General features: G+C 51.1%; 2 protein-coding genes across 2 annotated transcripts in view; one reads left to right on the top strand and one right to left on the bottom strand.

Moving 5' to 3' along the window:
* LOC135091963 (homeobox protein onecut-like) overlaps window positions 1-15000 on the top strand; it is a 220116-nt gene that overhangs the window by 109778 nt on the left and 95338 nt on the right. The gene's annotated exons all lie outside the window — the stretch shown is intronic.
* On the bottom strand, window positions 11481-13957 carry LOC135092347 (uncharacterized). Its single transcript, XM_063990811.1, has 2 exons — window positions 13924-13957; window positions 11481-13564 (listed from the first exon to the last, which is right to left on the bottom strand). The coding sequence occupies exons 1-2, from the start codon at window positions 13955-13957 to the stop codon at window positions 12804-12806; spliced, it is 795 nt and encodes a 264-aa protein (XP_063846881.1). The 3' UTR covers window positions 11481-12803.

The following is a 15000-nucleotide window of genomic DNA, read 5'->3' as shown; positions in this document are numbered from 1 at the left end:
CCTTACCCTAACCTAACCTAACCTAACCTAACCTAACCTAACCTTACCTTACCCTAACATTACCTAACCTAACCTTACCTGACCTGACCCTACGTAACCTAACCTAACCTTAACTAACCTAAACTTACCTTACCCTAACCTAACCTAACTTAATCTATCCTAACCTAACCTAGCAACCTGACCATGCTTTACCTACCCTAGTATTACACCTCAGCTGACCTAACCTTACCTAACCTAACCACTACCACAACCACAACAAATATAACAACACCAGTACATAAAAGAACACAAACACTACTTACACACAAACAAACAAACAAACAAACAGACCATCAACTGAACTGTAGAACCACTTAACTCCCCATCCACACATCCACCTATCCACACATCCACCTTTCCTTTAAATCTCCCACTTTTCCTGTTTACTCACTCCCCCCGCCACCCAACCCGAACCTTTTTTTCCAAGTGTGACGGGAGAGAGCGCCACTTCACTTACGTCACGCAGTTGCAGGGTTCGAATCCCGTATATCTCTTGTCCCGTCGTGGCGTTAACTGTTTATTGTATTGGTGTTGTTTTTGTGTACATTCAGGATTGTAATGACCGGGGCGTGATCGGTGGCCTGTTAACAGTTTCCGATAGGGAGGGCAGAAGAATGCTCTCCTCTATTTAAAAGGGAAATGCTTGCTCTCTCTCTCTCTCTCTCTCTCTCTCTCTCTCTCTCTCTCTCTCTCTCTCTCTCTCTCTCTCTCTCGTTGAGTGTTTCGTTATTTTTTTTATTTTTTTTATCAGTTTTATTTATGTCTATGTATATAATGAAAAATTTAGGTTTAGGAAGGAGATAGGAAGAAATTGGTTCTCAAACAGTGGTAGATGAGTGGAACGGACTCAGTAAGCATGTTGTTAGCGCTAGAACATTAGGGAGCTTTAAGAGAAGATTAGACGGGTTTATGGATGGGGATGATAGGTGGAAATAGGTAGGTGTGTTTCATACAGGGACTGCCACGTGTAAGCCTGGTCGCTTCTTGCAGCTTCCCTTATTTCTTATTATGTCTGTCTCTCTCTGTCTCTCTTATACACTCACCTCCTTATACAGAATCCCTTATACAAATCAAAGGCGATCCAGTACCTTATCCCGTATAGTCCCCTTTACCCTGGAGGAGGAGGAGGAAGAGGAAGAAGAGGAGGATCTGATTCCCTTAAAAGGATCTGCCGCTAAGTTAGTTAGGCTCAAATAGTGTTAGCGTGGTGTGGTGTGTTTCCAGTGGTGATGATGATGGTGTTAGCGGATGCAGTGGTGATTACTGAACCTTACCTGGCCTACCTGCTCCCCCACGCCCACCCCCGGCCCATCCCCGCCCACCCCCAGCCCGTCCCCTCCCTCGCTCTCTCTGTTATTTATTGATATGCTATCGGAATTTTGTGTGTTTTGATATCAGACTCCGGTTATAATGTGCTTTGTGTGTGTGTGTGTGTGTGTGTGTGTGTGTGTGTGTGTGTGTGTGTGTGTGTGTGTGTGTGTGTGTGTGTGTGTGTGTACGGGTGGGTTGGTGGGTGGGTGTTGAGTGTCGAGTTAGAAAAATTCTCTCTCTCTCTCTCTCTCTCTCTCTCTCTCTCTCTCTCTCTCTCTCTCTCTCTCTCTCTCTCTCTCTCTCTCACCTTAATTACCGTCAAATCACACCTGTAGCACCTTTCCCTCACCTGTTATCTCACCTGCGTGCATTTCTCACCTTTTTTAACACCTCCTCATCACCGCCTCCCCCTCACCTGTGCGGCAACACCTCAGCTAATTGCCACACCTAAGAAGGGACCTTAATTAGTGATTGTTGCCTGTACTTCTAATCTTACCTGTATCTACACCGCTTTTTTTTTTTTCATTTTGGTACGTTTTGAATTTTCACATGTGGCTTGTGTCTTTTCCTTTATTTTTTTTTCATTAATTTTCCATGTTGTTTTATTTTTGTTTGATTTTTTTTATTCTTATTTTCTCTTTTACTTTCTCATTCACACTTTTTTTATATTTTTTCTATACTTTTCTTCTTTTTTTTTGCTATTTTCAACTTAATTTTTTTTTATTTTTACATCTTGTTTCTTTTTATTTATTTATTTTTTTTACTTTTTTCTTTTTTTTAGCTTTTATTGATCTCCCTTTTACATCCTCATTTCCTACTCGTTGGAGAAAAAAAAAAACTCATAATTCTCCTCCTCTTTATCCTCTTCCTGCTTCCTCTTAATTTTTGTTCAGTGACGAATCTTTCATTTTCTTCATTCATTCTCCTCCTCTCTCTCATTTCTCGTTTCTCATTTTTTTTCAACCCTCTAATAACTTTCCCCTTCAATTTACACCTTTATTTTTATCCACTCTTTGCATTTTCCTCATTTATTCACACTTATTCACACTCACTCACCTTTATTCACAGTTATTCATACTAACACACACTCCTTTCTGTATACTCACCTACACTCTATACACTGACACACTTCCCGTCACCTCTCATACACCTTGCCTTGCCTTGCCTTGCCTTGCCTTGCCTTGCCTTGCTGAACACTAAACCCCCTCATTTATTTTTCTTTATCTCGATGCTACACTCTTATCACACTCCCTCTCTCCTCTCTCCTCTCCCTTATCACTCTCTCTCTCTCTCTCTCTCTCTCTCTCTCTCTCTCTCTCTCTCTCTCTCTCTCTCTCTCTCTCTCTCTCTCTCTCTCTCTCTCTCTCTGCTCGTTCTAGAGAGAGAGAGAGAGAGAGAGAGAGAGAGAGAGAGAGAGAGAGAGAGAAAGTGTGAAAGCATAAAAGTGATTGAGTTTTCACCGCCTATCGCTGGTGTCTCCATTTATCATCCCCGTTTCATCCTCTCTTTCATCCTCTCTCTCCCTCTCTCTCTCTCTCTCTCTCTCTCTCTCTCACACTCTCTCTCTATCTCTCCCTTGAAATTAATGGCGTCTATCCTGTTTTTTGTGGCTCGTTGTGGCGTTGGGTGGATCTTCTTATCAGGCATTACCTTATCTCTTCCTTATCTCCCCTCTCTTGTCTGTCCCAGAGAGAGAGAGAGGGAGAGGGAGAGAGGGAGAGAGAGAGAGAGAGGGTGGGGGCAGGAATAAGAGGAGATTAAGAAACGTAGGAAGGAAAAAAATGGAAGAAACCACACACAGAGAGAGAGAGAGAGAGAGAGAGAGAGAGAGAGAGAGAGAGAGAGAGAGAGAGAGAGAGAGAGAGAGAGAGAGAGAGAGAGAGAGAGAGATGGTTTTGATAATCTAGAAGAATGGAAGAGATTGAGAATGGATGACGAAGTGGCTACAGAGAGAGAGAGAGAGAGAGAGAGAGAGAGAGAGAGAGAGAGAGAGAGAGAGAGAGAGAGAGAGAGAGAGAGAGAGAGATTAGCTTCACCCTCATTTGGCTGATAATCTTGTGGGTCGTTTCACTGGCTTGGGAACTTGGGTTTTATTGTGCCCGTGAAAAGAACGACCCTACAGGAGACTAGGGGGGTCGGGGGAGGGGTCGTGGAGGGTGAGGGGGGGACAGGGAGAGGCAGGGAGAGGAGGGAGGATAATCTGGCTGGGGAGGGGGGCAGGAGGAGGGACAAACTCTGCTCACTCATGTATAAACTTGTGATACCGAGATGCCTTCACAAACTCTGCAGGAGGAGGAGGAGGAGGAGGAGGAGGAGGAGGAGGAGGAGGAGGAGGAGGAGGAGGAGGAGGAGGAGGAGGAGGTGGAGGGAACACGAAGAACTAGAGGATGAAGAAAGGAAGACGTAGTACTAGACACGAAAGAAGAGGAGGAGGAGGAGGAGGAGAAGGAAAATGATTAGAAGGGACACGAAGAATTAGAAGACGAACAAGAAGAAAAGAAACGAAAAAAAGAAAAGAAACGAAAAAAAACACCTCAAACTTAAAAAAAAAAAAATAGAAACAAACAAACAAACAAACAAACAACACAAACAACACACTGGAAACACCACCACTGAAAAAAAGACAAAAAAAAAAAAACACACAGACGTACACACACATACACACAAACAGATACACAACCACACACCTTCAACACAAACCCTTAAAAATACAAAAAAAAAAAAAAAAAAACAACATTCCCTTCACCTTTACCCAAGAAACCCACACATCCCTTATAAGTAACCCTCTTTACCTCAAGCCAAGCCCCGCCACGCTAAACTGAGGAAGTATATTGAGTCATTGAGTCATTGAGAGTCACCCGCGACAGACTCATTAGCCGGCACACTCACCTGGGCGGGGTACAGGTAACAGGGAGAGGTAGGAGGCAGGTGGAGCTTGTTAACTCATCAGGTACAGGCGAGGCAGTCCCGTGGAAGTTATTAATTGGTATAAAACGCTGGGTAATCACACGATAACTGGGGGTAATTAGAGGAAAAGTGACCCATGTGATTAGTTCAAGGAGGAGGAGGAGGACTAGGAGGAGGAGGAGGACACTTAGACGAGGATGAGCGGTGGTAGGGAAGACAAGTGAACCGATTTTGCACTTAACACTCTGTCCTGCATGAGACACACCCATTATACCATGACAGGGAGAGAGAGAGAGAGAGAGAGAGAGAGAGAGAGAGAGAGAGAGAGAGAGAGAGAGAGTCGTACTTATCTTTTCTCCCTACCTTTCTTCCTTCCTTACTTCATTTCCTCTTTCCATTTTCTCTTTTATTCTCTTCCTTTCCTCCTTTTTTACTCTTCCTTTCTCTTTCTTGCTCCCCTTCCTTCTTCTTTCCTTTCTTTCTTTCCTCCTTTCATCTTTTTTTTCCTTTTTCTCCTTCACTTTCATTCCACATTCTATCTTATTTCTACCTTATTCTTCCTTCTCTCCTTTCTCGTTTTCTTTTCCTTCATCTCGTATCTTCCTTCATTTCTATTTTTAATTTCCTGCTTTTCGTTCGTTCGTTCGTTCGTTCCTTCCTTCCTTCCTTCCTTCCTTCCTTCACGTGCATTTCAGGACATTGCATAGACACACACACACACACACACACACACACACACGTCGCATGACCTCACCCACTCCCCCTCTTCTTCCCTTCTTCCCTCTCCCCTCTCCCCTCTCCCCTCTCCCCTCTCCCTCTCACTTGGTATGTCATTTGTTCAGAAACCAAGTATTTGTGGAGTAGGTTATGTTAATGAGTTATGTCAAGGATAGCAACCTGTGTGTGTGTGTGTGTGTGTGTGTGTGTGTGTGTGTGTGTGTGTGTGTGTGTGTGTGTGTGTGTGTGTGTGTGTGTGTGTGTGTGTGTGCGTGCGTGTGTAATGCTAATGATGATGATTATATTTTGCTTCTGAATATATTTTGCTGTTTTATAATTAGCACATTTTTCTTTATTTTCTTTCCAGGTAAGAGAAGAGAACGGAAGGTGTTTAGCGGACGGCGGCTGGGTGTGTATTGTTCTCTCTCTCTCTCTCTCTCTCTCTCTCTCTCTCTCTCTCTCTCTCTCTCTCTGGTGAAGTGTTTGTTACTGGTGGAGAAAGTGGAGGAGGGAGAGAAAGAGATATATGAAAGTGTAATAATCTCTCTCTCTCTCTCTCTCTCTCTCTCTCTCTCTCTCTCTCTCTCTCTCTCTCTCTCTCTCTCTCTCTCTCTCTCTCTCTCTCTCTCTCTCTCTCTCTCTCTCTCTCTCTCTCTCTCGTAGACACCACACCCTCTTGAGTAAACTATTTCAAGTCATCAAAAAGAAAAAAAAAGAAAAATATAACACACACACACACACACACACACACACACACACACACACACACACACACACACACACACACACACACACACACACACACACACACACACACACACACACACACACACACACACACATAGGGAAGAAAACACACACATATTAAATTAAGAGCCAGCGAAGTTGAAGCATAAATGAATAACGCTTTGAAATAATGCACGGTTAGAAGTGAAAGGATAAAATGAATGAATCTTTAGTAAATATATTTGTGTGTGGAATATTAAAAAAAAAAATAAATAAATAAATAAATAAATGTGTGATGGTTTTTATGTTGGGTGTGTGTGTGTGTGTGTGTGTGTGTGTGTGTGTGCGTGTGTGTGTTATAATGGAGTGATTCGTAAATGTATGAGTTTGTATAAGTGTCGCAGGGTCGCCTCATGTATTAGGAATCATACATCGGGCGATATCTGGGCCGCTGGAATGAATAAGTAAGTGGAGGAGTAGATGAAGAAAAAACACAAAATCAATATCGCTTATCGACTTGAAAAATGCTGGGTATTGAATTCTCTCTCTCTCTCTCTCTCTCTCTCTCTCTCTCTCTCTCTCTCTCTCTCTCTCTCTCTCTCTCTCTCTCTCTCTCTCTCTCTCTCTCTCTCTCTCTCTCTCTCTCTCTCTCGCTCTCGCCCACACGTTCACACAAACACACACACCAAATAACAACCGAAAGTCTTATCATTATCATCATCATCATTGCCATTATCCCTGTGTCTGCCTGTGTGGTGCTGTGGTGGTGTGGTGGTGGTGTCTGCAGTGCCTATACAGTGCCTCAGTGCCTCAGAAGTGCCAGTGCCTCGTTTAAGCGCCGTTGAAACACCAAATGACTGCTCAAGTACCGCTGTGTCCAGTTGCCGCCCCGCTGCGCCGCTGAGTGTCGTCTGACAACCTCTGTGTTATTGTGCTGCTGTGTGATGCTACGTACTGCTGTCGGTGTGTTCCTGCGTCTCCTGTGTGCTGCCGTACCGCCATTTTGTCCATATTGCGGTGGTGCTGTGTTAAGTTAGCGTCACAGCACCGCTTCTTCGCTCCGAGTGCCGCTGTCTCGCTCAGTGCATCAGGAATGGTGCTGTGGTGTCTGTGTGCAGCTGTGTCTTTTTGTTGTGCTGCTGTGTTGTTGAAATATCGCCGCTGGAATGGTGCGCCGCTTCACTGCCGGTGGAGTACCGCTGCGACGCCCGGGTTCCGCTGAGACACCGCCGCTGTGCCGCTAAAAGCCCCGCAGCTGCGGCACTGTAGCGCTACACACCCGCTGGTGTTCATTGTGCTGTTTAACTATCTGTGTGCCTCGCTGTGCCGCCGTGTCGCCGCCCGGTCACCGCCACAGACCCGCCGCACCGCTGCTCGCCGCCAATGTGCCGCTGTGCCTAGAAAAACTGGTGTCTGTTTCAATGGCGCTGTGTTGCTAGAGAGCCGCTTCTGTGCTGCTGATGTGTCGCCGTACAATTGCTATTTCGCTGTGCTGCTGTTACACCTTTGCGCCGCTGTGGTGTCTCGACGCCGCGGCTAGGCTGTCCCGGGGCTGAAGCGGCGCCGCCATGTTGTTGTTGTGACTCAAACACCGCTCCCTTCACTGCATAGCACTGTAATGCTGTCAAGACACCGCCGTGCTGCCGTGATGCCGCTGAGAACCCGCTGTCCTGCCGCTGTGTGGCACTGCCCGCGACGATGCCGCCCCAGTGTCGGAACAGTGCCGCTGAGACTCCTGTGTGCCTCAAGTGCACTGTTGCAGTGCCCATACAACTCTGCCGCGCCCGCTGTGCATCTGGCGACACTGTAAGGCCCCTGTGGCGTCTTGCAGTGCCGCTGTGGCGCCGAGGATGTCCTACAGTGCCGCTATGGCGCCGTGGGTGTCCTACAGTGCCGCTGTGGCGCCGCAAGTGTCCTGCAATGCCGCTGTGGCGCCGCAGGCGTCTTGCAGTGCCGCTGTGGCGCTGCGGGTGTCCTACAATGCCGCTGTGGCGTCGTGGGTGTCCTACAGTGCCGCTGTGGCGCCGCAAGTGTCCTGCAGTGCCGCCGTGGCGCCGCAGGCGTCTTGCAGTGTCGCTGTGGCGCTGAGGGTGTCCTGCAGTGCCGCTGTAGCGCCGCGGATGTCCTGCAGTGCCACTCTGGCGCCGCGGATGTCCTGCAGTGCCGCTGTGGCGCCGCGGATGTCCTGCAGTGCCGCTGTAGCGCCGCGGATGTCCTGCAGTGCCACTGTGGCGCCGCGGATGTCCTGCAGTGCCGCTGTGGCGCCGCGGATGTCCTGCAGTGCCGCTGTGGCGCCGCGGATGTCCTGCAGTGCCGCTGTGGCGCCTCGGATGTCCTGCAGTGCCGCTGTGGCGCCGCGGGTGGCAGGGAGGAGCCGTGGAGTCCGTGTGTGGGCGGCGGGGGTGGCAGACAGGTGTGCTTTACGTGGTGGGCGTGATGAGCGGCGCCGTGTGCCTGACGGGCGGCTTGGCACCCACGCCACGCGCCGCCATAAATTAATGTGTGGGCTGGGCGCGAGGCGTGGGCCAGGCAGGTCTTTTTCCTCCCTCCCTGCCTCCCTGCCTCCCTGCCTCCTTGCCTCCCTCCCTCCCTCCATCCCTGCCTCCCTTCCTTCTCTCCATTTTGTCCCCGGATCTTAGTCACTCACCCAGAAACTGGAGAGAGAGAGAGAGAGAGAGAGAGAGAGAGAGAGAGAGAGAGAGAGAGAGAGAGAGAGAGAGAGAGAGAGAGAGAGAGAGAAATTACGCATTAGTTTTCTAATCCCCCACAAAAAATCCTCAGGTATACACAGTGACTGTATATAATAATTTACGTGCGCGCACACACACACACACACACACACACACACACACACACACACACACACACACACACACACACACACACACACACACACACACACACACACATCACTTAATTACAGGTGTGTAGAGCAGATATGTGTGTGAGAAGCAGAGAGAGAGAGAGAGAGAGAGAGAGAGAGAGAGAGAGAGAGAGAGAGAGAGAGAGAGAGAGAGAGAGAGAGAGAGAGAGAGGTCCCCAACATTGTCTCTCGTCTCATAACATGGCGGTCAACAAAAGACTCCACCTTAAGAATCCACATATGAAATCGGGGTTTTACTCAGCAATTCTACGACTTCTGGTGGAGGGGGAGGAGTAGGAGTAGGAGGAGGAGATGTGGAGGCTGTGTGGAAGTGGAGGTGGGGAGAAACTGTACAGTGAATAAGGAAGTGAAGATGTGGAAATGGCAAAGTAAGGGAGGTGGAGGAAGAGGAGGAAGGAGAAATGAAGGAGATGGAGAAGTTGAGATAAGGTGGATGAAGTGGAAGAAGCAGGCTATGTGGAAGAGGAGCAGATGGAGGAGGACTTGAAGTAATGTGGAATAGATTTATAAGGTGGAGGAGGGAATGACTCTGTGTGGGAATGAGTGGATGGCAAGAATATGAAGGGAGGTGGATAAAGATATGAGGCAGGAGTGGATGTAGATGGATGGATGAGGAAGAGATGGATGGTTGAAGTAGAAGGTGGATGAGTATGGAGAACTGAGAGAGGTTTTACACACACACACACACACACACACACACACACACACACACACACACACACACACACACATACACACTGTTTACACTAGTGACATGACAACTTCCCAGAGAAAGAGAGGGAGAGGGAGAGAGAGAGAGAGAGGGGAGAGAGGGAGAGGGGATATACACAAGGAGGGGGCCCAAGGTTCAAACAATATTTCCAGCTGTATATTAAACCTTGCCTTCGTTACATTGTTTATACTCCTCTCCAGATTCTGTGGCGCCCTTCTGACTTTCCCATTATCACCACAAAAAAAATAAAATAAATAAATAAGAAATAAAAGAAAAGAAAAAAAAAACTATTTCAACGTTTCCCCATTTTCCATCCTCCTCTTTCCCGTATATGGTGATGGTCTTTGCGTGTATCTGTGCGTGCGTGCGTGCGTCTCAAGGTATCAGTGACCATATGTTTAATCTCAAACTTTAATTTATGAAAAGATCTTCACTGTTTGGGAGAAGGAAGAAAAGAGAAAAAAGAAAAAAAGTGCTTTGTTATCCACGGACGGAAAATAATAAAGGGAGGGGAGAGAGAGAGAGAGAGAGAGAGAGAGAGAGAGAGAGAGAGAGAGAGAGAGAGAGAGAGAGAGAGAGAGAGAGAGAGTAGTGCCCCCTCCCCCCACATTGTTTAGCCTGACAAGAGAAGGATGCTCGAGTGTGTGTGTGTGTGTGTGTGTGTGTGTGTGTGTGTGTGTGTGTGTGTGTGTGTGTGTGTGTGTGTGTGTGTGTGTGTCGCCCTTTGTGAGAGGTGCAATAAGGGTACATACTCCTTGCCTCGGTAAACACACACACACACACACACACACACACACACACACACACACACACACACACACACACACACACACACACACACACACTTGTTCAAACGTCATTCTAATAAAGATGACTTCTGTTTTTTGCTTTCTTTCTTTCTTTCTTTCTTTCTTTCTTTCTTTCTTTCTTTCTTCCTTTCCTTCCTTCCTTCCTTCCTTCTTTCCTTCCTTCCTTCCTTCCTTCCTTCCTTCCTTCCTTCCTTCCTTCCTTCCTTCCTTCCTTCCTTCCTTCCTTCCTTCCTTCCTTCCTTCCTTCTTCTTCTTCTTCTTCTTCTTCTTCTTCTTCTTCTTCTTCTTCTTCTTCTTCTTCTTCTTCTTCTCATCATCATCATCATCATCCTTTATCTTCATCTTATTTATATTTATGTCAATTGCGTCCTTCATCTATTATCATTATTGTGTGTGTGTGTGTGTGTGTGTGTGTGTGTGTGTGTGTGTGTGTGTGTGTGTGTGTGTGTGTCCATCTATCTGTCTTTCTCCGCGGAAGCTGTTCTAATTAAAAAGAAAAAAAAATGCTTTGAAAAAAAAAACATTTCGCTTTTTTTATTTTTCTCACACTAGTTTGGAGAAAGAGAAGAGAAAGGAAGCGTATGTGTGTGTGTGTGTGTGTGTGTGTGTGTGTGTGTGTGTGTGTGTGTGTGTGTCGGTTTGTCGAAGGGAGTGGAGGGAAATGGAGGGAGGTGTTTATATAGTGAAAATCGCTATACACCCTCCCCCATCCCTCCCCCCATCCCTCCCCCCACAACACAACAGAAGGAAGGCAGGAGTGTGATCAGTGAAACAGGGAGATGGCGGGGGAAGGCGCACCATTCAAACTTTCCTTTTTTATTCTTTATGCGCGAAAATATTCCTGGAAAAGGGAGAGAGACGGGTGGAGGGGAGAGAGAGAGAGAGAGAGAGAGCGAGAGAGAGAGGGACCCCCGTTCTGACGAGTCCCACCGCCTTCCCAATCGAAAGTCTTTCTTCTGAACGTGTGAAGTGGAGATTATGCCTGATTGGAAACATCGCTCTTTACTAAACTGTCGCGGGCGGTGACGGTGCGGGAGCATTCTCCGGGCGCAGGCGGCGGAAGGCGGGTGGCCCTCTGCGGTCTGCTTCACCAACCTCCTCCTCCTCCTTCTCCTCCTCCTCCTCCTCCTCCTCCTCCTCCTCCTCCTCCTCCTTCTCTTCCTCCTTCTGCGGTGTAGTGGTGGACAGGCAGCCAGCGAGGTACGGTATTATTCCTGCTCCCCTTGAGACAAAGAAGTGAAGAGGCCGCTGTGCTCACCCACTCACTCACTCACTCTCTCTCTCTCTCTCTCTCTCTCTCTCTCTCTCTCTCTCTCTCTCTCTCTCTCTCTCTCTCTCTCTCTCTCTCTCTCCCCGAAGCCCCGCCGCCATCTCCGCTGAGTCTAAGGAGAGGAGGAGGAATCGGTGGTGGAGGAGGAGGAGGAGGAGGGGTGGTGTGGGTCGGGTAATCTGATCCCGAAGGGTGACGGGCTGGTGAAGAGGGGCGCCCCTGAGAGCCCGACGGAGGAGGAGGCGGAACACCTGGGTCATTCAGAGAGAGAGAGAGAGAGAGAGAGAGAGAGAGAGGAGAGGGAGAGAGAGAGAGAGAGGGCCAGGTGTTGCTCACATTCTCCGCGGCGGTGTATGCACGGCCTCTTTTTTATATTAAAGAGGTGTTGTGTGATGCTCTCATTATGCGCCGCGACGGAGTGAGTGAGTATTTTTTGCCTGCAGGGGGTCATAAGCAAATGAAGGAAGCGGGGGGCGGGGAAGGAGGGGCAGGAGGGGAAGCTGTCGGGACTCACCGCGAAGGCTGACACCCGCCGCCGCAGCCGTGATCAAACAGCCCACGAGGCGGTGATCAGCCAGGCCCACCCTGTGCTGGCCGTGGGGCGCCCCACTCCTTCCCGTGGGGCTGAGAGGCGCCCCTCCGCCCAGCACAGCACAGCGCACAGCACACAGCACACAGACACAGCACACAGCCGTCCCGGGAAGAAAGAGCGCGTCGGACTCCCTCCGTGAAAAGAAAGAAGGGGAACTGTTTTCCAAAGATGAGACTCGACTTATTTTCCGAGGGTATAGTGGGAACTGAGAAAGAGAATTTTTGTCCAAGTTTTGTAGGTGGAGTTTGGGCGCGCGTTCCATTAAGGAAATTATAATATTCAGGCGACGGCGGTGGTAGAGAAGCTCGTTGTTTACCTTCACAAAGTCTCCGGGTGGGTGAAAGTAATGACTCGCGTTGCTGAAAAGGATCCCAGTTCGTTTCATGTTTACAATTATTCTTGAGCCTCACAATACGGGCGTCATTCACCCTCAAGACCTCGGAGGGGGGCAGCTCAGAGAGGCCACGGCGGCGCGGCGCCCGGGGACCCGCACGGCCCCCGGGGGCGTCCCTAGGGCCAACTTAATGTTATCTGGGGTCACGGGGACTGACGGCCGCCACCGCCATCTTGTCCACCTCCACCGCCACCCTCGCCGCGGCCGCCGCCGCAACCCTTGCCGCCGTGTCGTGCAAATCACCATGCCCGCATTGCTGGCGGCACATTGCTGCACGAAGCTACGCCTTTGGCGGCCCGGCAAAGGCCGCGCCGCCCGTGACTCACCGGCACGTGGCTTCCCGTGACGGGCGACCTTCACCGCGGAAAAAAGCAACACAACATAAAGCGCCGCTGTTTGAGCGGCAATCGAAGCTCAGATGAAAGATTGAAACACGTTTCTTTCACTGTGTGACTCCTTCCCCGGGAACAACTCCTTCTGTGGCCGCACCGCACCCCATGGCGCCCTGACGTGCGTCGCCGCAACGCTCAACTGCTTCGTGCCGAGAGGGGCCGCCGCACCTCACCGGTTGCGCGTCGCCGACGTTGCTGCGACTCCCGCCTGCCGCTGGCGATGCCCTGATACTGACGATGTCCTGGTGCTGGCGATGCCCTGACGCTGGCGATGTCCTAGCTGGCGATGCCCTGACGCTGGCGATCTCCTGGTGCTGGCGATGTCCTGGCGCTGGGGATATCCTGGCGCTGGCGATGCTCTGACGCTGGCGATGTCCTGGCGCTGGCGATATCCTGGCGCTGGCGATGTCCTGGCGCTGGCGATGCTCTGACGCTGGCGATGTCCTGGCGCTGGCGATGCTCTGACGCTGGCGATGTCCTGGCGCTGGCGATGCTCTGACGCTGGCGATGTCCTGGCGCTGGCGATGTCCTGTCACCGGCGATGTCCTGGCGCCGCCTTGCCGAGGTGACGGAAAGGGCCCTTGACTCCCTACCGCCACTACTGTAGGTCTTGCCACGGGCGCTGCGGCACGGACGCCAGGCAGCGGCCTGGTGAGCACTGCCGCCGTCAGGTGTGCGGCCTCAGCATGCAGAGTGCCGCAAGGCAACGGTGCCTCTTCCCCTGGCAGTGATGCCTCATGCACACCACTCCGGATGGTCGTTTGGCGGCCACGGCGTCCCACAACTGTTGCGAAGCCCCTTGACAGCCGCCCTCAGGGTGAGGCCTTACCGCCGCAGCCAGCGTCAGGAACTCAAGGACAGCTGAAAGCTGAGAAGCTGTCAGCGTGATATGGGGACAGCGGAGGCCGTGTGCGGGATGTGGGGCGAAGCGAGGCCTGGCTAGCGGCGCCGCCAAAATGTTCCTCCAAGTGTGCTGAGCCCTGCCGCCGCCCTGCCGCCGCCCTGCCGCCGCCCTGGGCTGCCGGGCTGGTTATCACACCACTGTTAAGTAGGAAGGGAAAAAATCTATATTTTAAAGCCAAGTCTTGTTTGGCTCTTCGATTATCTCGCCCCGTCACCGCGGCCGCCGGTCCCTCGAGGCGGAGGCCGCGGTGCCGCCTTCAGAGGAACCTCGCTGCATCTCGCCCTGCCTCGGCGCCGCCATCTTGGCCTGGACGAGCCGCTGCCTCACATTCACCTGGTGCCTAGGATACAGAAGGCGCCAGGCAGTCCACGGGCGGTGGATGGTGACGACAGCCCTTGTCCGCTCCGCCGTGCATGTCGGCCGCTGCCTTGGCGCTGCCGCCGCCCCGCGGGACTGGGGCAGTGAGGCACGCCCCCGCACACCCACGCACCTCGGGGCCCTCAGCGAACACCAGGCACAGTGTGTGGTGTAAATTTCAAAAGTTGAGTGTTATTTTTTTAGGGAGAGCGGCGGAGCGGCGGCGGAGCGCCACACGCCAGTATTTCTCACCTCGGCCCACAACCTCATTAGATACTGAACTTATTGGCCACTTTATATTGGACTCCGCGGAGTGGAGTTCCCGCCGCCCAGATAACTTACTGTGCCGCTGCTCCCAGCCCCGCCCCGCCTCGCCCCGCCCCGCCCGCGCCGCACCACACCGCACCGCCCACACCCGCACCGCCCCGCCAGGCGCCCCGCAGACGTTGACGGCTGATGGCAGTAATTAGCGCCCCGCGCCCCGTGACAGTAATGCCTTCACGTGCATCAACATGAAAACTGGCAAAGCACGACGGCGGGGCGGGGCGGGGCGGGGCGGGAGTCCTGTGGATTTCGTCTTCCCGGCGGTTCGAATGTCGGAAGTTCATCTAATTAATATTGATTGATTTGACGAGACTGAGGAAATGGCGGACAGGGAGGGGGAGGGTGCCCCTGCTGCATGGTCCCCAGGCCACGCGAGACACCTGTGCCCCACACACACACACACACACACACACACACACACACACAAAGGTGAAAGTTGGCCAGGGCAGCACTCTGTGTCTTAGTGACCCGGACATGTGCCATGGGCAGGCCAGGTAGGGCCTGGCACCCTGTGGGCGGGTCGGGGCCGTGTGCCAGGGTGTTGGGTGCTGAGGGCAGGATGGACGGCAGCGCCAACCACGATTATTTTCTTTACGACTGGTCTCGTGTTTTGCATAATGCCCGCGGCCTGGCGGGCGCGCCGCGCCACAACGCGCCATAAT

This window comes from Scylla paramamosain, chromosome 39 (assembly GCF_035594125.1).
Source record: "Scylla paramamosain isolate STU-SP2022 chromosome 39, ASM3559412v1, whole genome shotgun sequence".
Lineage (NCBI taxonomy): Eukaryota > Metazoa > Arthropoda > Malacostraca > Decapoda > Portunidae > Scylla > Scylla paramamosain.
This window is presented reverse-complemented; position numbering and strand designations above follow the sequence as displayed.